Source organism: Vanellus vanellus, assembly GCF_965231255.1.
Source record: "Vanellus vanellus genome assembly, chromosome: 2".
NCBI lineage: Eukaryota > Metazoa > Chordata > Aves > Charadriiformes > Charadriidae > Vanellus > Vanellus vanellus.
In genome coordinates this window covers 28,317,190-28,341,579 of record NC_138906.1, presented here as the reverse complement: position 1 = coordinate 28,341,579, position 24,390 = coordinate 28,317,190, and the positions used below count along the sequence as shown (strand labels likewise).

Below are 24,390 nucleotides of genomic sequence, written 5' to 3'. Positions count from 1 at the left end.
TCTGTAGAGGTACGGTGTCTACTCCTGAAGGCTGTTAACTGCAGAGAGCAATTGCTGTGTTTTCAAGCCATTAGCAGAGTCTTGGCTCACAGATTCGGATGAGCTGGCAGCTCAGATTTATGTTGAATTAGTTTGATACAAAAAGAGCTATTAGGACCTGTGTTTTACATTTCACAAAATATATGGTACAGTTGCTTGCACCTCTTCTTACTTGAACTTCTTACTGGTCCTTTACCAGCATCCTCCTCCTTTCTTTTCTACTCCAGAGTATGAATTATTTGGGGATTGCCACTTCGTTTCCTAATTCAGCCATACAAAGAAAGACCAGAAGGTTGGTCTGGTGCCCATCCCTTACACACACCACCACCCTTTTCCAACAAGAAGAGAGCTGCTTCCCTCCCATCCTGCATGTAACTGATATCTGCAGCTTCCGAGGCAGAACTGCCAGTGGGTCCCGGGGTGTTTCAGCCTGTTCCTGTGGAAGCTCTTCCCTGTCGGTGTCATTGTCCCGGCACCCACTGCGATGAGCAGCCACACGAGAACCCGAGGCAGCCTGGCGTTACAGCTGGGAGGACTTCAAAGGGGGCTGGTTATGTGAACAAAGGTAACTCACGTGAGTAACAGGTTCTACCACGGGGCACTTCCCCCTGGTTTTAGTGTATTTCCACACAGAATGGCAGCTTTCCGTGGGCCGTCTCAGAAGCATAAATGCAGCTGTTGCTTCCAAGATGAGATGTGTCGCTCAGAGCTTACGAGCCACTTGCTGCATGCATTTATTTACCGCCCATCTGAGACCAGTCTTACTGGATGGTAACGCACAGTGGAAAATGCAGAAACTAAAGTACCCGTGAGATACAGCACGTTCTCATATACAAAAGCAAAGGTAAAAACGGGGAAGTAAGAGTGAAGTGATAAAACGCCCCATTTATTCCACGCTATTGACTCTGTGTCTTACCTTCCTATGGGTCCCAGATCTCCCGAGTCCTGGCTGCCTGCGTCACTGGGTGTGCTCACTGATTTCGAAGAGGGAGACATAGGGGTTGGGACTAAATAATGAAAATAACAGGTATCCCATGTTAACACATGCAGCGACTGCACTGATGAAGAGCAGTGTCAGACAAATCAAAACCAATGGACCAAAATGATAGTGGATGAATGAGGAGGAGAGTTTGAAATGGTGAAAGCAAATAAGGAAGGAAAGAAAAAGAAAAGGAAGAGAGTCAAGTGAATTTTAAGTCTTTTGGAAGTGTTAAAACTGACATGAATTTAGACAGGACTGAAAGCCCAATGGGAATCTACGGCTAACCAATGGAGGAGATATCTGTGGAAATAAAACAGCACTTGTTTTCTTGGGTATAGTTTAAAGTTGACTCGCAAAAGATTTTAAAGGTATGAAGAAATACCAGGGGCTAGTCTTGTCAAAAAATTAAGTGAACTCTTCTGGTAAAGTCAAGTAGGCAATAGAACAAGCATACTTCTCAAATTTTTAATTTAAATCAAAAGCCAGTGTCCATTAGATATGCTCTGAGGCTGCAGTGTGGCAGTGATGTCAAAAATAAAAGCTAAATAAGGAAATCCAGCTAAGTTAAAATCATTTCCCAAAGATGGTGAGAATACATATTAGTTTGCTTAGCCATCGTGTTTTCTTAAGTAATTCAGGTCACATAAAGTTTCCATTTTGGGTGGGACATGATTTCAACACTCAAGGAAAAGTTTCCCTTGGTTTAGAAACTATTTGCCCAAGTCCTAGAAATGATTTTCTCTTCGGCTTGCCAGGGCTTTGAAGCACATTCCATGCAAAGGCAGTTTTGTTTCCTGAAACAGGAAAGGAAGTTCATAGCTTAAGGTCAGCCTGAGTTAAAGCTCTCCAGCAAGGAAATGATAAATTAAAAAGTAAAAATATCCTGATTTCTTTTAAAATGGTTTCTGAAAAATATTTAAAATGCAGAGATGGCTCCAGTGAAGATTTAATGCAAGTATTCTTCAAAGCAGCCACACTGAACAAAACACAAAAAGAGGTTTTAATGCAAGAGCAAAGTTTCCCATTTGGTTTAAATCATGTGCATTTCCTTTTATAGATTTAACGGAGTAAAACTTTAGACTATTTTGTTATGCTCTATAATGTATAATGACAGACCTGTCAAGAGATTTGGATTTTCCATGTGGTCAAGCATTTCATGCAGATTCTCACTAGAGACTGTCACAGAAATGACTGCAGCATGAAAAGTGAATTCATCTTCGTGACAGCCCTTTGGCAGGTTACAGGTATGTCGTGGCTGTTTATGTATTCCATATTCACAGCGGGATCCAGGTATCATATGCATATGTGAAGGCAGAGTTAAAGCCTCCATTGTATATTAATTGTGAGTCTGTATACAAGGAATGAAAGAGGACAAAATACTATTGTTTAACTAAAATGAACCGACTTATATGTGAATTTCCATGTTCTTTTGATGGTATCAAACACAAAATAATTAAGCAAGATAGGAACTGATAACTTCCATCTGAATATACGTGTTTAGTTAATCATATGATAAGAAAATATATCCTCATTTTTAGATAAATATGAGTATTTTAAATGTTAGAACATTAAAAATCTATCTGATTTTATAATATCACTACTTAATTTACAAAACATATTTTATGATACTTAAAAATAACCTGTTACTTGTCAGACAGTTCTTCTGAGAAGTGGTATTTAAAAGCTTCAGTCACTATATGGCAACTTGTCTCAAATGTTGGTTGATGCAAGTTATGAATTGAAATCTCAATTCAGAATGTCACAATCTACTTGCATATGAACCCAAGCATCTGTTGGAGTGCCTTCCTAAATCAAGGCTTCAGTATTTTTTCAAATTTGGGCTTTTTCCTAAAAATGACAGGCAAGAACATCTAGGGGTAAAATCCCAGATTCAGCCCCAATAAATTTAGTGACTAGGCTCAGTATCTCCAGAGAGGCCAATATTTCAGCTAAAATAGTGAGAATGATTCTGGATTCAAGGGATAAGAAAGCACAAGAAGGAAGGAAGGAAGGCAATTTCTCACTTTAGGGCCATGCAATAAGTGAGACAGAACTTATTCAAGGTAACCAATATTCAGATACTATAAACTTTGCCACATGTATTTTTAAATTGAGGATTTCAGATTCTAGAACTGAAACATTAAAACCAAAAAAGAGGTCGAACACATGAAACCAAATCTACAATCTACAACAATGATCTGATGATAAGCTTTTTGCTATTCGTGATTTTGCTTGATTTCAAAATAAAATCAATGGGAGTTCCCACATGACTATGCTCCTCTTTCCTTAGCGAGTACTTAATCTGAATATTTGAAACAAAACTTGGGGCTAACAAAGCACAGCATTTATAATATTATTTTGTGGGTCATCAGGTAGATGTTGAGAGAAGATAAAACAGCCCATCAGAAAAGAAATCACTGCTGGTATGCAAAACCCAACCTGCATTACGTTCACAAAAATTTCTTGAAGAAATGAGACAGATGTTTCTGGCAATGACAAGTACTCAAAATGCCATGAGCTGGTATATGTGAATGGTATGGCAGGCATTCAAACAGAAGAGTTCACTTCACTAATACAGCCAAAAATCAAAGAAGCCAAGCATGCTTTAATAGAAAGAATGCATTCATTGCGGCAGAGCTGAACACTTTACAGTGTGCTTCTCTTAAATACCTAGAGGTGGTTCTGGGGATATACCAATGCTCTGTAACAAAGCTTCTGTCTCTCTTCTTTTGCGGTCTAAGTCAGAATCTTCCTGAGCTGGCTCCTTCTTTTGCTGTAGATCAGCCTGAGTCAAAACAAACCAAACCAGAAAAGTTTCATCCACATATAATCAGCTCTAGCAATTAAGTGTGTGGAAAATATTTGCTTAGGTACACTTTGAAATTCACTTAGAAGAGTTCAGATAATTTATAACTTAGATAATTTATATTCTATATATCAATAACAATATTTTTCCCTGAATGGATGGGAAAACTGATCTTTGCATGTATATTTGCAAGGATTTTTACAGTACACTGATGGACATCTTCTGCCTCTCACTCATCAGATGAAGTTTATTCAGCTGATATAAAAGCTGACCATAGAATAACAGATATCATTAACCTGAATAAAAATGGCCCCTTCCTACTTACTCAAGGATCAAGAAATAAAATTCCATTGGACTTCAGTGATGTACCTTAAGGGCCTACCTTTGGTTCCAAACAGTTGTTGGCAATAAAAATACTTTCTCATAAATGTCAACATCTAACAGGAGCAAAGGAAAGGACTAACATCTAAAATAGGATTTTGGCAGCCCTGGGCAATAACAGCTAATACTAATGGTCGCCTTCCTCTTTGCCTAGATATCTATATCTACTTGGACTTTCCACACATTAGCCTCCTCTTCCTCTGGTCTACTGGGACCTAGAAACATGAGGAGCAACATCTGTATTAGCCTTTGGCTCATCGTTCCCCAATTTAGTAAGGTGGAAGGAAAACACTGACATCCTAGCCTAGTGGTTAGGGCATTCCCTTGAAAGAAACAATCTTGCAGTCATTCTCCCAAGCAGGTGAGAGAACTGAACCCATAGCCCGCTTTGTAGTCTAGTGCAGTAACCAGTAATGCAAGTAAAACAAAATGCAAGTGGTCGTGTCTACCATTTTATCATGTCTTAAATACAACAATCCCAGTATAGTTCTTACAGAGGATGTCTGGTGGTATCTGCGTCTGTACTTTGGATCCTAACATCACTTCTGAATCTGCTGGTCCTATCTAGCCTCCACAGAGAGGTTTTCCTTTCTGCCAAAAGCAGAGCGTGGGGCACAGGGGATTTGCACGGTGCCTCAGCCTGGTGTTGATGATGGTGCAGGCACAACCGAAAACCTGGGAGTTCAGAAGCGTCCCCATGTTCTCCAGTTTGGACATAGCCAGGATGCAGAAGAACATTGCTTTTACAGACAAAGTTCAGGAACGTTTCTGTGCTCAGCTCTTCCCACGAGCTAACCAGAAGTAGCTCACAGTACGCAGGGTTGTGGACAACTCTTCTGCACCAGCATAAATGGCTAAGCACCTAAGTGAACATGAGACTTCACTCCTGGAGGACATCAGGCATCACAGTGCACCCCATTTACGGTGCCACGGCCAGGGACCGCAGCGTCATCTGTAGAGCTGAGTGTCCTGAGCTGGATCTGTCTTTCGGGGCCAGTGGAAAGTTCCAACCACCACAGGATGTCCACGAGGCATAAAATCAGAGGCAGGGGACAAAGGAAAGGACTTAATAGCTTTCTCGAGCCATTAGCTTGGCTCCCTTGCCTCTAATTCATTAACAGGCTAGTGATGAACACTGAAAACGTTAACGTTTAAAGTTCTGCTTACAGAGGACTCCTCTGGCGACTCCAGGAGCCTCACCAGGGGGGTGTGCTGGTAATTGCACAAAAATGGCTCAAATGAAAAAAGATTAAAAAGACAGCCAAAACGAGAATGCTGATTTCTTGGATCACATCACATTTCCACAGTAATTCCATGAAATTCATGTACAATATTAAAGTGTCAGTTTAAAAGGAAACCGGTTATTAGTAAAGGATAACAGGTGCTTTAAACTATGGTAAGTGTTGACATTTGAAGGAAAGGAAACATAATCACTTAATGCTTCTCTGACTTTGCATGAAAATGAATATCCACTCCCTGTCAATTCTCACCTCTATTCCACTAAGTGACTGAATAAAAAGAAGTACAAATCCCTTAATGAAAAATCTAATGCATATTGTCAAGGACAAATAAACTAATATGTCAATCAAACTTTAACAGAAGTGAAAGATGCACCCGTGCCAGAAGATGAAAATGCAATTGCAATTATGTTTTACTTTACCGGAGAATAATAATTGTAAATCTGTTACCTTAGCTAGTAATCAAACTAGTCTTCAGAGTACAAAAATACATATTTAGATTGTAATGGCTTGAAAAAAACGTAAGCCCTCTTTCTGTCTTTCTCCACTCTCCACTCCCTTTCCATTGAAGGAGAGCCCAGGGAAAAGCATTGTGGCAAATCAATTACTCTTTCTACACACACATACACATCATGTTGTCTAAACTGTTGTCATCCCACAGTGTGCTGGTTTTAAAAGCAATTCCCTCACCCCAACTTTCTTGACTAAAAATAAGCATTTTGATTTTAAGGTTAGACTGATGTGGGTTTGAGGGTCTCATTCCACATGACAGATACCTCAGGGTATACAATGCAGATATGTCAAAACCTCAGCAAGCCCCTTCTGCAAGCATGAGCTATCTAAAAGGCACTTTTGCATATTTACCTCTTTCTTCTTCCTTTCTTCCTCCTTCCGTTTCTTTTCTTCTCTTATCTGAGCCAAACGCTGCTTTTTGCGCTCAAGTTCTGCTTTTAAATCACTTTTGTCTGACATTTTGACTCTGCTGGAAACAAAATTATGGAAAACAAGGTGAAAATGAAATTAAATGTTTTCCCTATTTACTGAAAAAAGACACTTAATTACATAAAAAATAGCACTTCTAAAATTGCTACAAATATATTTCTATATAAACACTGGGTCTTGGGCTGCAGTGACATTGTAGAAAGCAGGATATTTGTTTCACAATTTTTATTTCAAGAAATTAGACCAGAATATCACCAAACACAGAACGTATTTTCAAATGAACTTTATAAGAAAACTATGTGTGTGAAGCAAACCCATTTTTGTCTGCTGCTCAAAATAATGCTTTAATGCTTTTCCACGCTGAAGCTAAAGTCTTTTAATTTTCATCGGCTTCAGCAGCTCTGCCAGACTGTAGGACCCAGATCTACAAATGGATTTCCATTTTAAATAGGAGAACAAGATCTGCCCCAAACAGCCTCATACGACTTAGACAAGTAATAGTTTTACTCGCAAAAACTGGAAACATGATAGCTTTTGCTTCTGCAGGTGCCTTGAAGGGCTGCCATCCCAGGTTCCCCCCCCCCCCAGGTTCCACTGGTACAGCCCCACGCAGACCACCAGCTTGGTCTCAGTATCCTTCACACGTTCACCCCTCCAGGGAGGGCCCTCACCAAGCTACAGGCTATCCTACATAGGAATCTCCCCCACCCTTTCCAGGGAAACTTGGGCCATTCCCCCAGAAAGCTGTGGACAAGGTACAAAACCAGGCAATACAGCAAACTGGAGCTTCTCTTTAACGAAGCAGCACGTTGCTCTGCCAACCATCTCGTGCTCAGATCGTCTTTGCAAGAGGTAGGAGCCGTGCCTAATATTCCTGATTTGATTCCAATCACACAAACTTGGCAAAAGCCTTTTTTCTGAGCTACTGAAAAACCTCCCCCATCACTTTGTCTTAAACATAATTCTCTGAAGGACAGTGATGTGAATCCATGTACACTCTTTGTGTTTTAAATCTCTGTCAACCTATGTTGTTGTTCCGTGAGCCTTGAAAATTAAGAGTAAAGAGATATAAAGTCACATCATGCAGAAACAGAGCCGCATCTAAAGAACATATGGTATCAGTCTTTTTCTACAGTTTTAAAAACCCACCAGTGTTGCAAAATCCGTAACACGTCATAGATTATTTATTTTCTAACGTCATCACCATTATGAGCTGTCATCTAACTGTATCAGTACTGATTTTCCTATTAGCACTTTACTTCAAAGAGAGTCCTGACTAATATAGCTATTCATGGAAAGAGCTAGCTATGCCTTTCCTATTAATTCACACATTACTGACCACATCCTCCGCTGCAACCCAGAATCAATCAGATCAATGGCAATGCCATGTATAGGCAAGAGAACTCTATTGTTTGCTTGATGCATGGGAAATTTCAATGGCAACTGTCCATTAATACTAATGAGAACCCCACCCACATTACTGCCTGGGTGGATGGATGACTGGAGACTTAGCCTATGTCCTAAAAATTGTATGGCGCTTTCACCCATCACAAATTCCTCTGGAGTCATCAGCTTCCTTATCAAAAGGATAAAAACATAGTTAGCCCACGCTATGGAGGCTATTGCCAACAAAGCCTCACTTGCTCATTAAAAGCAATCTTGGCCCCAAATGCTTTGTTGTCTTTGCAAGCATCTTCCTTCAATGAAATAGAAGAATAAAAGGTGGAATCATACGAGAAAACCATTTGCCGAGCACAGCATGCATAAGAGCAGCATGAGGGATGCCAGAGGGACCGGTGCAACTGTATCTGTGTGTGGACCACAGAGCTACACTTACTGGTCAAACTCCCAGCCAGAGCCCACCAGCAGGAGTAATACCAGTCCAGCTCACGCCATCACAGATTCTGCACTTCAGCAGAGCTGCCCATCCTGGCAAGGTACCCTGCAGTTCTTTGAAGGCCTGAGGACTCCCTGCTCAATCCTCAACAGCTCACAGTAAATGGTACAGACAGGAAAGACATTCAGCTGCTATCAAACCAGACCACTGGGTGCACTGGCTGTGGGCAGAGCAGCATCATTTCACTATTACTCCATCACTCTGACCCTATTCACGATGATATTGTTTTCAATTTGAGAAAGACAAATCAAAACCTTCAGAAAAATTGCATTTGATATCAATAAAACTAAGCAGTAGCACCTTAAACAACATTAATCTGTGTGATCAGTTGACGTCAGCAAGCTATTTTTTACATGAGAAATGCCCAGAGAAGAAAACAAGCTTTTCAATGGCCGTGTAGGTAGTATTTTGCCTACCAATCTGCTCAGGATTTGTGAGTCTCTCTCAGATATGGCCGAAATCCCATTTCAAGTACTTTTCCTAATCTATTGCACACATTTGAATTCTGATTATGAAGTTCCCCCTCAGAGCCCTCCGGACTAGATAAGAGTTTTTGCATCCTTTTAGTTCTGCAGTTTGGCAACAGAGAGTGAGCTCCTGTTTCTATGCAGAAAATATGCAAATGCATTTTAAGGCTCATGACAGAAACCCTGAGGTTTTGGCATCCCTTTCAAGCTGTTTGTCAGATATCAATGAACGGCTTTCTAAAAATCCGTTCCCTTAATGTCAGGGAAACTAACTAGCTTTTTTCCTGATTTCAGCATCAACGGTTTAGTGCCTGGCCCCTTCTTTACAATGCTCCAGTCAGGGTGATCAAATCCTATTATAACTTCGCCCTATTTTTAACAAAACAGATCTCACATACAACAAAGATGATGTATTAAATTTCCTTCAGAGAATGCTGCTAGAGCCGAGTTATAGAAAGAAATTAATCTCAAGTTATTTTCATCCTGCATATATTATAGTCATTCCTTAGCCCCCCAAACAGCTTACCAGCCTCCAAACTGTTTTTTTACAGTTTTAGCACAAATTGAACACCAAGGGTATGTAACCACCTTTCTCAGATGTCAGCAAGTCAGCAGTGAGCACGGAGGCAAGCATGCTCATCGCTCTGCTTGGCATTAACCGCGGAGTTAACACTCTGTATTCATTACCGGGAACAAATTCCTAATAATTGCCATTCTGAGTGCCAAAAGGCATGCCACACCAAGAGAGATAAAGGCAAACAGTAAAAAAGATTTACTTTTAGCATTCTCTGTGGTGCAAAATGACAGCCCAAGGATTATGTATGACCTAATCTTCTCCAGCCTGGGAGGAGGCATTGGTCAGAGGGACACAGCAAAGGGCATATTTTATAGTGAAGCAATTAAATCACTTATCTGGGAGAAGGAACACACAAGATCAAGCACACCGAACATTGCACTAAACGTAGAAATAGTTCCCATAGCAGGGCAGCAGCCTAGGGCTCCCCTCTTCAAACGAGGGGCATAATCTCAGATCAAATTTTATTTTGATTGGCCCAGTTTACTGTCAAGTGACACAGTTTTAAATGGAGAGAGTCCTCCTACTCCCGAAGAGCTTACACCCAAGTGCTAAGATAGGTTCTTGAGATGTAGCAGGCTACGTGGATGTGAACCACTTTGCACAGAGAGCACTTGCCTGCACTCCCCACACATGGAGGGAATCCTCATTTCTTTGAGCTACTGGAGAAAGGAGCCTGCTCCTTCTGGCATGACTTTTAATGAAACTGACCGTTGTATTTCAAGATGCTGGTTTTCCCCACGTGCATTAGATATGCCTCACTGTCCCCTCTTAGGCTTGGAAATACAGCCAATTCCACTTACACATCAAAGGGTCACCAGACCCGCCACGATGGCAGCCCCCCAGGCACGTGCAAATGCAGCGCTGAGGCTTCTGAGCACTGAGTTCTTGGACTTCACCATTGACTGGACTTATCTCACTGGATAAGTGAGATAAATCTGGAGGCACGCAGTGTAGACGCAGAGGTATCCTTACTAGCAATGCAGGTAAAGTCAAAAGAGTCTGGGTGTCCTAGGATGTGATTCCACTTTTCCTAAAGCAGATGTCTAAAAGCAGTTAAGACTAAGCATGCCCCAAAGCCACCAGTTCCTCTGGCACCGGGTGATCAGTTAAGTTCTGGAAATCTCCATTGTAAATGTCTCCGACTGGGTGACAAGAATCCTGTCCTTAATATGCTCCCAGCAGTTCCCTTCACCTTGTCAGTGTATGAAACAAGATCTTTGAAAGATCCTTTACATTCATCTCAAAATAATAATGGTGTTTGCACAAACTTCTCTGCTGTACAGAACATTGGCAGAACTACTCCACTAAGCTTATCACACGGGTAGTAACATCTCACGACCATTTCATTAGCGGCAGCCGTAAGCACGAAGCGTGGAAGATGCAAACAACAGCATTTTACCCTCGACTGCACTAAAAGCCATACAAGTCCTTCTATAGGTGCAAGTCAATAGACTTATCACAGTTTTAGAATAAGCTACAAGTTCCTTATCAAAAATCAGTATCACAATATTTGAGCAGATATTTTTTTGAACCATTTATATGAGCACTTAACAGCAGAAACGGCCACAGGCATCTACAAAGGTTTACTACAATTGCAGGACTAGTAAATTGATACTTGCCAGAGTAATAAAACCACAAAGTTGCTGAGGTACAAAGAGTGGCAGCGCACTTACATAGCTTGGACTAAACATAAGAAAAAATTATCATGGAGTGCCCAATGTATAATGAATAAAATAAAAACAAAAGACAAAGAAAATTATGACAGTGCACGTTTTTTATAAGCAGAAAAAGAAAATAAGATATAACACCTCCCTCCTCTTAAAGCCTGTTCTTTATATCTCCTAGAAGAGCATCTTGTCTGTATGCTATCACCAAGCTCATCTAAAAAGAAACCTACGTTTACAAAGCTGGTAGTAGATTAAAAAACCTACAGATTTTATTGCTTTTTGCTGTTTGGGGGATTTTTACATGCTGTTCATTCGACAGGCTGCACTACAGTAGAACTATATTCACCACTTCTCGAGCCTCAGAGTCTTTCCTGCTTTGTGACTTCCTATGTTGTCCTTTTCATTATCATCTCCATTGCAGTTACCAAAGGGGTTCATCAGATGCTGTTGCATATGGCATCAGTCATCCTATATAACTAACTATAAATAATTGATTCATTAATATACTTTTCTAAAATAAATAGGCAGCATCTAGTACTTGTAGATGCTGTACATGTATTATTCATATGCCTTCATAAAGAGCCAGTTACTCTTGAGACCAAAACTGCAAAATATCCTTAGTTTGAAAAGGAAAGGAAGTTGCACAATAAAATATATTTCTCGGTGATTTTTGGTTTTAAAGAATGGTTTTATAGAGTGGGAGTACTCTTACAATTGAAACTATTACATATGGAGTTTTCTAGTGGAAAAAAACCCGACTCGTTGCTATTATGTACCATATTTGTCTCTATTTTGTACAAACACATTTCCTACAGTTAGGAATATTATAAATTTCTACAACAGAAAAAAATCCCATGGGATCTACCTATGACTTTTACAAGTGCAAAGTGTGCAGGCAAAGTATGAAATTGTACAAAGCAGATAAACATCTTTGGTCTGCAAGAAACCAGAGGGAGCTGTTAGCCTGGCATAAATGCATTCTAATCCATGTTATTCATTTGAAAATAATGTTTGAAACACATTTCAAAAGGGAAAGAGGGGCTACAATCATCTTCTTGACAGCAATTTTTAAGTAAACATACGAGTACCACTTTTCATCATGCATCCGAGTTGGTACTTGACTTCAGTCGAATAACATAAATACTTTTGCTAAATAGGCATATCAATGTTTACAGGATCACAACAATGGGCAAATATTTGCAGCTGCAAATCTTAGCATTTGCAGTGTTTCAAGGAATCTCCTGTGTGATGAATTCAGGGAAGCACGAACTAAAATTGGAGAGACTAAGAATTTTTTTCTACGTAACCTTGAGGCAAAACAGACAGGCTTTTAACACTGCATCTGTGTATTTATCTATAAATAAAAATGGTTGTTAAGTGTTAGATTTCAGGGAATGTACCATCTTTATCTTTCAGCTTCTGAAAATTTCTAGCAGATGGGCAAAGGTCTTGTACTTTGTTCTGTAAAGGTTTGCAAATCACAGCATCCAGAGATTTGGCTCTGGGCTTCCTCCTGGTTGCCATGCAACAGGTCACTGCATCTCTCACCTATTTATTTTGAGGCTGACGGGGTGTAAGATACGTCCTCACAACTGCTCAATTATACTTCCCTTACAACCTATTACCATTTAATCTTTTCACTCTAGTTCTTCCATAATGGCCCTTCTACAAAATGAACTCAGTTACAGCAGAATTATAGGGTCCCTACAAAGCAGCATATAAGCAAAGCTCTACTATTGCCCGTTCTTTCAGCACCAGGCGCAGTGGCAATGAAGCAGCACCTGCTCATCATCCCAGTCACTCACGCCTCCTTCACCTCTTAATTTACCATGACCTTTTCCATTCCAGCAAGCATAGTTCCATGGAAGAGCCATCAAGGTTGAAGAGAACAAGCTGCTGGCAACAACTCACTGGGGCTAAGTAAGAAACACATGACATCCCAACTAGGATTAGAATTCATTTAAATACTACACACTCTCATGGCACTCTAGCAAAGCTGCTGCACATTTCCCAACAAATATCCTCCCTTTATATTGAATTCCACAAAACCGACTGTATGTATCACCTCAAAGAAAACTAGATTTTAAGGAGGTCTTGTCAAGTGTCTTGGATTTTCCCCTCAATAAGCATTGATGAGCACCATTATAACTGCACAATGATCTCAGACGTGGTGCTGGGAGACGACCCTCAATGATGCAGCCGATACGGATTTGTATCTGAGGAGATCCTGAGGTGGATCTGACTCAGCAGTAGTGACCAGTTATGAATAGCGGATGTTTTTAACAAAACAACTAATTACACCTCTGACAACATTTTGATCTTGTAGAAAAGAAGATTTCTAGGTATTCTTGACCAGTTCCCTCTCTGTCAGCTTCTGTTTCTTGTTATTGTTTACTGTTTGGCTGCAGTAAAACGGAGGGCTCCATACGTGGCTCTGCATATGGCTGGGAATGGACTTACCACAATCCTGGATCTTTGTGACTCTATGTTCCCCACACATTAACTGGTCTTACTAGTTGTGCTATGTTACCTTCTGTGAATTTCCTAGCTTGCTACAGAGACGAACTGCAGGACCTAGCAGAATAGTTTAAAAGAATTTTCTGTCATTCAAAGAGAACCAAATGCAAGCTATAAATCGATAAGATTTTAGAGATGCATAAGGTGATAGAGATGACAGAAGCTAATCCTCAAGCTGCACTTATCTAGGAAAAAAAAAAGTGCCCTGCATTTCATGCTTCTGATTTCAATTTCTTGTGTATGTACTTATATAATGCTCAGATTTGAATGATTTCTGCTGCTATCATTGATATCACCACTGCTTCAAAACCTATATAAAATATCTGGTTCATCATTACAGTAGCAGAGTGCCTCCCAGGAGTATATTGAATGACTGACTAAGACCTAACATAGAATTTCACTTCAAGATGTCTGCTAGTCTCCTGAAGTGGAACAAAGACTCATTTTCTACATCCCGCAAATATTTCAGACATTAAAACATGTACTTCCACTCCTTATGGGGGGGAGGTAAAACTGACCCCTTTGACTTTTCTACCCTCCTCCTGAGATAACCCTAGTGGCATATGGCGAGCAAACTGATACTTAAAGCCATTTACCCAAACATGAAAAATGCATGCTCTAGTGTCTGCTTTTTAACCCACTTATGACAACTGCCAGACAGACATCAAAGAACAAGCTATGCTGCCGACATACAGGCTTTGCTGGAAGGCTTCCCCAGATATCATTTCTTTCTTGAAACAAAAATACGCTTTGCTTGGTGGCTGATGTTTGTAAGGATGTAATTAGGCTAAAAGTATTACACATTGATATCATCTCTGAAGTCAAGACACCTAAAGATTTAGAACGTAGGGAAGATCCCTGGCTGTAAGAAGTATGCAGAATATCTCATATGAGTTCTCATAATTTTTAAGGAAGCAAAGCGGGAGAAACAACACTCCCACGCCCTTTGTACTTCCCAGGGCTTCTTCGGCTCTACTAACAAAGCAACAGGAATGATCAGAGCCAGCCTTAGCCAATCAGCCCTGTTGATCCACAGGAGCGGAAAAAGATACGCTAAGGTAAAAAGGCAAGATGATAAATGCAGATGCCTAACAGCATACTTTAAAGGATATATAAAGAACTACACAGAATCTGACTATGAGAGAGGACTGAGAACCAGGAAGTCTATTTCTTCTATTTACCTTCTCTGTGGTTAAAATATTCCACTCAAATGGGGGAAACTTTTTTTTTTGCATTTTTGTTTGGTTGATTTGTTTGTTTGCGGTTTCTTGTGGTTTTGGGGGGTTCTGGAGGTTTTTTTTTTTGTCTTGAGAGGACTGAAACCCACCTCCCTGGGGTGACTCCTGGCTAATGGGTGAGAAAGACTAGAGGAATGGAGATTGCATTCTTAACTACCCAAGCTATTTTCTATTAATTTCTTTTCAGCAAAGACTTATTGGACCAGAAGAAGCAGGTGCAAGAGAGCAAACATTAGTCCCTAACCGAGGCCCCTGGGTTCTAGTTTTTGCTTCAGCATTAGTTTATATTATACGCAATGACTGTTTAGTTTAAAATCCAATGCCGTATTTAGTATCTGGAGCCCAAGACTCCTCTTTCTTGCCAAGTACTTGAAGCAAGGTGCTGAAGAGTCCTTTCTCTTTTTCTCACATGCTCTGTTGTGCCCAAAGAATCTTTAATACTTTAGACTTACGTGGAACAGCTTCAGTGGGACAGACTGGGAGGATGCCTACTGCAGAATAGCTTGCAGGTTAGAGCACAGACGAAAGCAAAAATCTCTTTAAGCAAAGGCAAAAATTACCTGAGACTCCTTTACCTTAGGTGGGCCCCCTTAAAACCAGGGTGTACTAAAAGAGGGAGCACAAACCATCACCTGCAGCTCTGGACGGAGCACAGTCTGACAGACAGGCTCATGAAACGCAAACTAGAAGCAGCAGCCCAGGAGGGCCAGACAGGGGACGCACAGGCTGTCGAGTCCGGGGGTTCAAGGGTAAGAAAACATCCGGCAGCAGAATTCTAAGGTGGAAAAAGGAAGTTTTTAGAGACTTTATGTGCTCCAGGAGCTAGGTGACAGCCAAGCAGAGATTTTTGAGGATTGCAATTTGGGTTTCTGTTTCTACACCATTTAGTCAGTCTAGATTTATCTGAGCTTCTCAGGCACCATAAGAACTTCAGGTTTGGGGAACTGAGGTACACATCCCAGGTTCAAGCTGTGGGCATGCTCTGAACCTTAAGCACAGCTTCCTACCAACGCAAAGCTGGCTGCATCCGAGCTCTTCTCTCCCATGCACACAGGTACATCTCAAGCGCTCTGGCTTCCACAGAGAAGAAACTTGGTAAGTGGGCTGACTGTGAGCAGAAGCAAGTAAGTCCCCAGCCTGAATGATGGGGCAATCGCATCTCTGGAGTGCACTGCAGGACTCCTCCAGAAGTAAGCCTCAGTGCATGACTCACTGTGCCAGGACCTTGGCTCCAGAATCTGAAGACCAGGACACCAGTTAAATGCCACCAGTTCTCTTCAAATGAGGAACCCAAGGCTATAGATATTTTTGGAAAATAAATCAACTTTTACTAGTGGTTCTCAAAATATGGAACTACTGGTGGCCCACAACGCAATCGGAAATGGTCTGTGTCTGGTTTCCAGCCACTTTTAACCGTAAAATGTATGGGCTTACTGGTTCCAACAGAAAGTCTTGAGGATTAAGAGGGGAATGTAGTTTAAAAAGACTACAACTCATAGAATCATACAGTGGTTTAGGTTGAAAGGGACCTTAAAGATCATCTAGTTCCAACCCCCCTGCCATGGGCAGGGACACCTCCCACTAGACCAGGTTGCTCAAAGCCCCATCCAGCCTGGCCTTGAACACCTCCAGGGATGGAGCATCCATAACTTCTCTGGGTAACCTGTTCCAGTGCCTCACCGCCCTCAGAGTGAAAAATTTCTTCCTGATATCTAACCTAAATCTACCCTCTTCCAGTTTGATTGCAATCATTGCAATGTGACAAGGGAGAATATCATACCAGTAGAACCCAGGAGTAAGTGGGTAATACAGTTAGTCCTTAAGCAAAAATGGAAATTATGTGATACGAAAAAGCACAGCAGTCTTATTGCTTTATAGATATACACAGTATTTTAAGAAAAATAATACAAAAAATGGGAGGCTACTGACTTTAATTATGCTTACACCTAATTCATCGCTTGGTTTAGTGAGATCAGAAACTTTCTTGCAAAGAACTTGTAATTAAACTTTAAGACCTTTAACTAAAGTTTATTGAATCACCACTGAGAAGTCATGATCTTCATTTAAAATCAATACTAGTATTGACTAATACTAATGTTGCATTATATTATAATTTTGTTCAAAAAGATTCATATGTTTGTATGCCAATGTGGCTGTCTATAGTTTTTTACTTCTCTGTCCTCTGATTCACTGACAAGTCAACAATAAAATCCAGTGAGTGTTATGTACGTATAGGAAGGGCTGCTGTAAAAGGTGTGGAGAACATTAGCAGTAAGGTTGCAACATCGTTTTTTTTTCCATCTTAGCCCCTTCCAGACAATATAATTTACCATCATCTTTCAAGTTCTATGCTTTACACATATGAGAAAAAACCTAAAGCTCTAAAATGTATAATTATCAGATAAAAAGAGTACTGAGTTTGCACAGGACATTTTTAATATATTTGAAGAGGCCCATAAAGGCTGAGAAAGCAGGCTTTCCTCTGTTTTCTTGCTATTAATCAACTTTCTGTGAAAAAGAAAATATTGTGGGAAATAATGGGACAGTTTTCCCACGGGCTCTTTCAGTACAAACAGAGAATGGCATCACTGTTTTTTTTGTCTCCAGTACAATACCCTCCTATCCCATCAGCACAATTTTTTTTGTATTATTATTACTAGTATGGAGATAGTGAAAGGCAGGAATACAACATTCACAGGCTTTGCCAAGTGCAGCAGATTACGTACATGAATAGCTAACTGCACACTAGGGGGTACGATTTAGGTCAAATTTCTTGTTTCATTCCAAAAGGTTATAGATTTGTAAGCCATTCATTGTTTAACGCACCAAACAGCTTACACCCATACATATATACAACATGAGCTATCTTTTCTCTGTTTTTTTCCAGAAGTAATTTGTGTTCCTAGGCAATGAAGACTGGCAGAAGTTGATAGTCTGTAACAAACTGCTATGAGTGTGTAACAAAGCAGGCAGAGCTAAAAAAAACAACAAAGAAAATAAGAATTAATTTAGGGGCAAATTGAGATCTGAAATCCTTCAGGATTATGATACAAACTGCCTTCTGGTTCAGCAACTGCTCAAAATGTAACTAGAAGCAAACCCATGGAAAAACCCGATGTCACATGACTTTGAATAGTGTGATTAATGAAAACGGTGATTCTTTTATATTACTTAAAGAGAAGACAAACACGTATTATGAAGCAAGTCACATGAATTTAGACAGTTCCCCAACTTTGTTTGCGCTGTGAGAATCAGAGAAGAAAATCTTTTAAATGCTCAGTCAGCAGAACAGTCCTTAAACCAGGACAGACAGGTTCAAACACAAGGAACCATATTAGATAGCAGTCTGTTGGTTTGTTTTGGTTGGTTTGTTGTTTTTTTTTTCCTGTGACCCCGTTTTGTTAAATATTTTAATTTCTGAAAATATACAACAGCAATCATTTGAAATGTCTTTGCCCCAATTACCAAGTGACCTGGTAACCACTCTGATCCTAACATTGGTGGCCTAATGTGCAAAACACGAAACAAGGGCATGCCTTGAGTAGTATGGATTTAATACCGCTGTATATGCACTTTAAAAGCTAAGATCTGTGTTAATGGATACAGAACGGAAGGGCTGAACAGTTTAAAGCAAGAGAGATCCATATTTTCCCTGCATGTGGTCCAGGACCTACAGTGATTGACTTGCAATACTAACATAGCATAGTTTGGGGGATAGCTTTTTCTGTCCAATTCAGTCCGAAAAATATTAGAATCAAGCATTAGAAAAGGCTTGGAGATATGGATATAAATAGATAAACAATATATCCTCCATTATACTTATTTATATTTAATCATACTAGGCAGCTTTGTATCTTTGCCTTATTATAACTCCCCATTGTTTGAAGACAAAACACACTACGGCTCTCTGCTGAACTGAAGTGAAAAACGAGTAACTGAGGGGCAGGATTTGGAATTAGTTGTACCGTACCACAGATGGTGCGGTACACTAAACTACACTACAACTAAAACCACTACGGTACACTACAACTAAAACCACTTCTATCTCAGGGAGAGAAGACCTGTGAGGAGGGAACATGGTACAAGACCAGTATTGAGGAAGAGAGAAAAGGATAAGCCTTAGAGAACAACAGCAAGAAGGAAAAGAAATGTGAACAGGAGAAAATATCACTGGAAACAAAAAGCTATGTCCTTAAAAGATTCCCTCTGCAATTGTTTTCTGCTGAGTGGCAGTAAATGAGCCCTCTTCCTCTGCCGAATTACTCATTAATTATTCTAGGGCCAAGCAGGGACAGTCAGCCAGCACCTGGGGAATACACAGAGTAGAGCTGCACTGGTCCACGAGGGCTCCAGGGAGGTTTGTTCCTCAGGATGACATAGCCTGTCTCTCCACGCTGATCTGCACACTCGGGAGCAGTGTTAAATATGAAAAAAGGATAACATGTACTTTTGCTAAGATTATCGGCCAAGAATCACAAGAGTCATCTGAGCAGTGACTATTTGTCAAGTAACACAGGTATCTGCTCGCAGGTCAAAGCCGCAGGTACACAAGACCTCATCCAAAGTCTCTTAAGTCAATGCAAAGACTCGTGATGGCTTCAACAGAGTTTGGAGATGTCTCATGGCTTTCAAAAAAATGTACACAGCTGACTCCTGCCGTCACCCTACAGGCTAGATGCACCACCAGAGAAGTCACAGAGAAACTCCTATTACTCCGTGCCTTCTGCTGCTGCAGTGCACTCCTGGAAACTCACCAGAATGCTTTTGCCTCAAAAGGGAAAACCAAAAGTGCTGAAGAAGCACAGTTTAAAAAAAAAAAAAAAAGGTATAGTTTTAAGCCCAGGGGAAGAAGGGACGTCATAGCTCTCACAGAGGTGTCTTGCCTCTATGAGATCTAGCGGCTCTCACATCAGTCTGCTTCACAGCTTCCTGCAGCTCCTGCCATCTGCCTGGAAGTAGCCATTTCCCAGAAAAGTTGGCAAGGTGATGCCACCTAAAATGAACAGTACTGGGGGAACAAGCTCATGTATACTGCCTTACTTCTAGTGCTTGCAGAGGGCCAAGTGAACAACAGGTCCCAATGTCATGTCTGACTGAAGAGAGCTAGCACGGTTTTAGATGGATGATTACCAAGTAGCAAAAGGGACATATTGTGTCCCTCTGAGATTTAGACCGAGCCAGGGTCTCAGGCTGCCGCTGAAGCTTTTCAGACACTTTTTTTTCAGATTTCTCAAATTTTCTTTTTTAAGCAGTATCATTCCTGCATTACCATTTCTGCCTGCTTCTATAGGTCAGCTGAGTAGAAGACCATAGGACCCCTCATCTGGAAAGCAAGTCCCCTTATGGACGCATAAATGTGTATTCACCTGTATAACTTGTGTTGCTCAGATGAACTAAAATAAGCTGCACTGGCAAAAGCACAGTTTTACTAATACAAGATGCATCTGTACTAAGGGCACTTTGCCAGCATACTCCGTCAGTATTCCTGCCGGAAAATGTCCCTTTTACACACAGACTATGTCTACAATCCTTATGGTTTACTTCATTATAAGGTTTTTAAAATGAAAATATGAAAATATCAGATGAGTACTGCACTCAGGTCATGAAGTCCAGCTACGGCTGCAGAAAGCCTAAGGCCATACCTCTGCAGATATGAATTTCCCCATGCACCTCAGTGGGGATTCCAGTGTTAGCTCCCTCTAACTTCCCTGAAAATTACAGCCCATGGGTAGGACAAGGAGGATCTTTCTGTCAACATCCCACCACCACCTCCAGGCAGCAGCTCGTTTTGGCACTAGGCATCAGTGACTCTGAAAGATTCTTAATTAGTACTTCTGCCGTTAGTCAAACCAAGCCAAAGGAACTCAACAGGGCACTCAAGGCATAGCACTACATAATGAGCCTGAGTAGTCCTAGAGAGAGACCGTGAATACGTTTTAAACTTCTGTGAGAAGAAGTCAAGTTTGAGGAGCTGAAAGATACCACATGATTACCTGAATCATTAGCAGGAGTTGGTGAAGCTTTGAAATACAGCAATGCCTTTCTATACCCTTATAGTTTTCTATTTCGCTCCCTTACCTTTTTCCCTCCCAGCCCACTTCATCTCATTGTCCAGTACCTAGCAATGGTGAGACCTCTACCACAACCCATTGTGTCCAGCTCTATCTAGTATTCCCTCTCTCTCTTCTTGCAGATCGGAAAACTGATGGCAGCAAGGAATGATTCTTAAAACCTGATCTGTTAATTTATTTGAAAACAAAGCAGATAAGTTCTCGCCGGATCATTTAGGGTGCTGACACTGAAGACAGCTGCTAAAGCAAGGCTTTAATCTGTGAGAGAAAACATAACAGGAACCAGGAACCTGAAGCTGGGAAAACACAAACTGGAAAATGAACAAATGCACTTCAATAACAAAAAAAAATAGCCCCTGAAAGGCATCACAAAGGAGGGCAGCTCACTGCCCTTCCTCCTATAGAAAGAGCTGGAAGGTCAGCTTCTTAATTTAAGATCTGCAAGGTACAAAAGAGTATTTACCTGACTATTCTTTGAGTAGCCTGATTCCCAAATTCTCGATAATCACTGGATGCGTAGGGTGTGGTTTACTGCTGCTCCTTAAAAGATTCTTCTCTTAAACTGCGGATAAGGCAGCACTGCAGTTAGTGCTTTTTTTAGGGTAGACTAATTTGAGGCAGAGGTGTCTAGCTAATCTAACTCTAAAAAACCTCTCGGACCTCCACATACCCGGCCCTCAGAAGTCTTTCACATATCAAGGAAGAGTATAGCAAGTCTCAATCCTCAAAATAGTCTGTGCACAGAGAAGAAGGTGCAAAAGGGGCATCACATTTTGTACTTTCATGGACTACAAATGGATGGATTAAGGAAAACAAAATGAAGCAGAGGAGGATGCTTATCAGAGCGAGCTCTCCCAGGGGCAAAGACCGGAGTGCAGCCCCAAGGTTTGTGTTGAAGAAACCCATTCTTGCCGAGAAATGCTGCACAGAAATTAAAGAAGGAATTTTATCCACCTTCACTAAGCGTGGAGACTGTTACTAGAGATCTCCTCTCAAATTGAAAGTAAAAAGAGGAACTTAAAAGAATCAGAAAAGAAAACATACAACTTCTTCCCATTAACTTAGCAAGAACAAATGAGGCACTTCAACAAAGCACATTGGTAGTAGCAGCAACAAAATTCCTTGGTGACCCTGATAATATCATCTATCAGGAGATAGATGGTCCTGGGATCTGGATTTCCACTCTGAAACAGGTTTTGCAGCCCTGTGCTTCACCATATTTAGAGCCATTTTGGAGGTAATTTAATGTCCTCATGCAGAAGCGAAGAGCTGACAAAACCTTGTACGTCAGGATAAATTACCAGGTGCAGGTGCCAAAGCCACGTGCCAACTTCATGTCAGGTCTTTCCACTTCATCCCCCTTATAATAGCAGGTTAGATTGCTCGGTCTAGTTGAGAATCCTTATTTTATATTTATTTCTAGTTGAAATTTGTACTTTCTGTCAGTGCTAATATTGACAAAAACCCATACTTTGTTCCGGCCAGTAAGACAGGGGCCTTGTCTAGGAAATATCTAAGGGCCTTACGCTCTCTGCTGACCCAGGGGGATTCCCAGCACGATGTAACCGTAATAACATCCTTTTGAAAATGTATTTCAATGGACTTCTAGCGAAAAAGGCCTCTCATCGATTCCCTCCTTCTCACATCCTTTTAGGGAATTACCTTAGGAACGGGAAAAGACCTAATTCTCCGTTTGCTGTGGCCGTGGACTTGAGTAAACCCGCTGCTGCTCGCGCTATGCAAAGAATTAAAGATGGGAAACTTTTTTTTTTGCCCTCCCCTCACCACCACCACCACCACCCCCCCTCCTTTGCTTTAACCTGTTCGGCGCCGAGACGCGACCCGGGGACGCTGCGGCATCCCCTCGCGGCGGAGCGGGACGGCGAAGGGGCCGGGGCCGGTGGCGGGAGGAGCCCCGCGGACAGGAGCAGGTGCCGCTGAGGCCGGCGGGGCTCACCGCAGCCCTCCCCGCCCGCTCCCTCCCCGGAGACGAGCCGGCGGGGTGGAAAAGCCCCACACACACCCCCACACACACCCCCGGCGGGGGTTCCCGCGGGGCGGCCGGGGGACGCCCGCTAAACCCAGCCCGGCCCGGTTGCCCAGGCTCCGCGGCCGATGCGCATCCCCGGCCCGGCTCCCACGCCGGGCCCCCACGGGAGCCCCCGCTCGCCCCCTCCGCCGCGGCACGGCTACGTCCCGGCCCCGCCGCCCCCCCACGGATGCTTTACCTCCGCCGGCGGCCGGGAGATGCGGAGAGGCTCCCGGCGCCGCGCAGCCCTCACCCAGCCCCCGCCGCCGGCGGACCGGAGGGACGCCCCGCTGCCCGAACGGCTGCTGCCCGCCGTGCCGTGCCGAGCCGAGCCGAGCCGAGCCGAGCCGAGCCGCCCGCCGGTGCAGCAGGACCGCCGCCGCCGCCGGCTGAATGTGCTGTCTCACGCTGGACAGGCTCCTCCCGAGAGCTGCTGCTGCCGCTGCCGCCGCCTTCCTCCTCCTCCTCCTCCTCCTCTTCCCCCGCCCGTACGCCCCCGGCAGCGACACCCCCCGCCGCCCGGCAGCTCAGCAGCGCCCGGCGGGGCCGGGGCGGGCGGGGGGCAGGTGGCGGCGGCGCCGCCTGAAAGGGAGGGTGGTGTGGGGGACCCGGCCCGGGGCTCCTCTGGGCCTGGACCCCCACACCTGGACCCCCAAATCCGGCCTGAAGTGGGGTCCCCCTGCTGCTCCGAGGTCCCCTTGCTGTCACCCCTGGGTGTTACCCCCACTTCGGCGGAGGCTTCCCCCCTGCAGCAGCCTGGCCACCAGCTACACAGCAGCCTGTGTATCAGCCCCACAACAGCTTCACCATCAGCTCCACGACAGCCTAGCCATCACCCACCACCGCCTCCACAGCATCCTTGCCACCATCCCTACGGCAGCAGCCATCAGCCCCACAATGGCTTAGCCATCACCCTCAAAGGTACCGAGATATCCCCCCCATGCCAGCCACACCATCATCCATACAGTGGCCTCACCATCAGCCCCACTGCAGCCTGGCCATCAGACCTATAGCAGCCTGGACATCAGTCCCACTGCATCCTGGCCATCAGACCCGTAGTGGCCTGGCCCCCTGTCGTGAAGGCAGAGGGCTCCTGCTGAGGCCCTGTCCTTTTGAGGAGGAACGGGGAGAGATCCAGAACAGCTGAGCGATAACCCAGCTGTCATGGTTAGACAAGGGCAAGGCTGCCCAAAGGCAGAGGTTTTGTTTTGTCCCCGTTTCCTCACACCACTCCTGTGGGAACAGGTATTAGAGAGGAGGGCCAGGCTCCTTCCAGCAGCACACCAGCTCCTCTCCCCACACCAACACGTCCATCTCCTGGGGGACAGCAGCCAAACAGAGCCATCGGAGGAAGTCCATGTTCCTGCAGATAACATCCACCTGTGGTGTAGATAACCCCACTTCCCTCTCCCACTTATTGTACACGGGTATGTTGTCCCCACACAGGAGGAAAACACGCCCTTTGGTACCAAGGTTTGTTCTTTAAAAAGATGATGTCCTGGACATATGACTCACTGTTCTCCAGCCCTCTGGTCTGAG

At 42.9% G+C, this 24,390-nt stretch overlaps 1 protein-coding gene across 1 annotated transcript in view; it reads right to left on the bottom strand.

The window, feature by feature from the left end:
• The window catches only part of DYNC1I1 (dynein cytoplasmic 1 intermediate chain 1), a 216,369-nt gene that overhangs the window by 175,579 nt on the left and 16,400 nt on the right, over positions 1-24,390 (bottom strand). The window contains exons 2-4 of the mRNA XM_082479264.1: positions 6,311-6,428; positions 3,692-3,806; positions 956-1,046 (exon numbers count right to left, since the gene is read on the bottom strand). Coding sequence (XP_082335390.1) covers positions 956-1,046; positions 3,692-3,806; positions 6,311-6,428 — 324 coding nt within the window. The remainder of the gene's footprint in view (positions 1-955; positions 1,047-3,691; positions 3,807-6,310; positions 6,429-24,390) is intronic.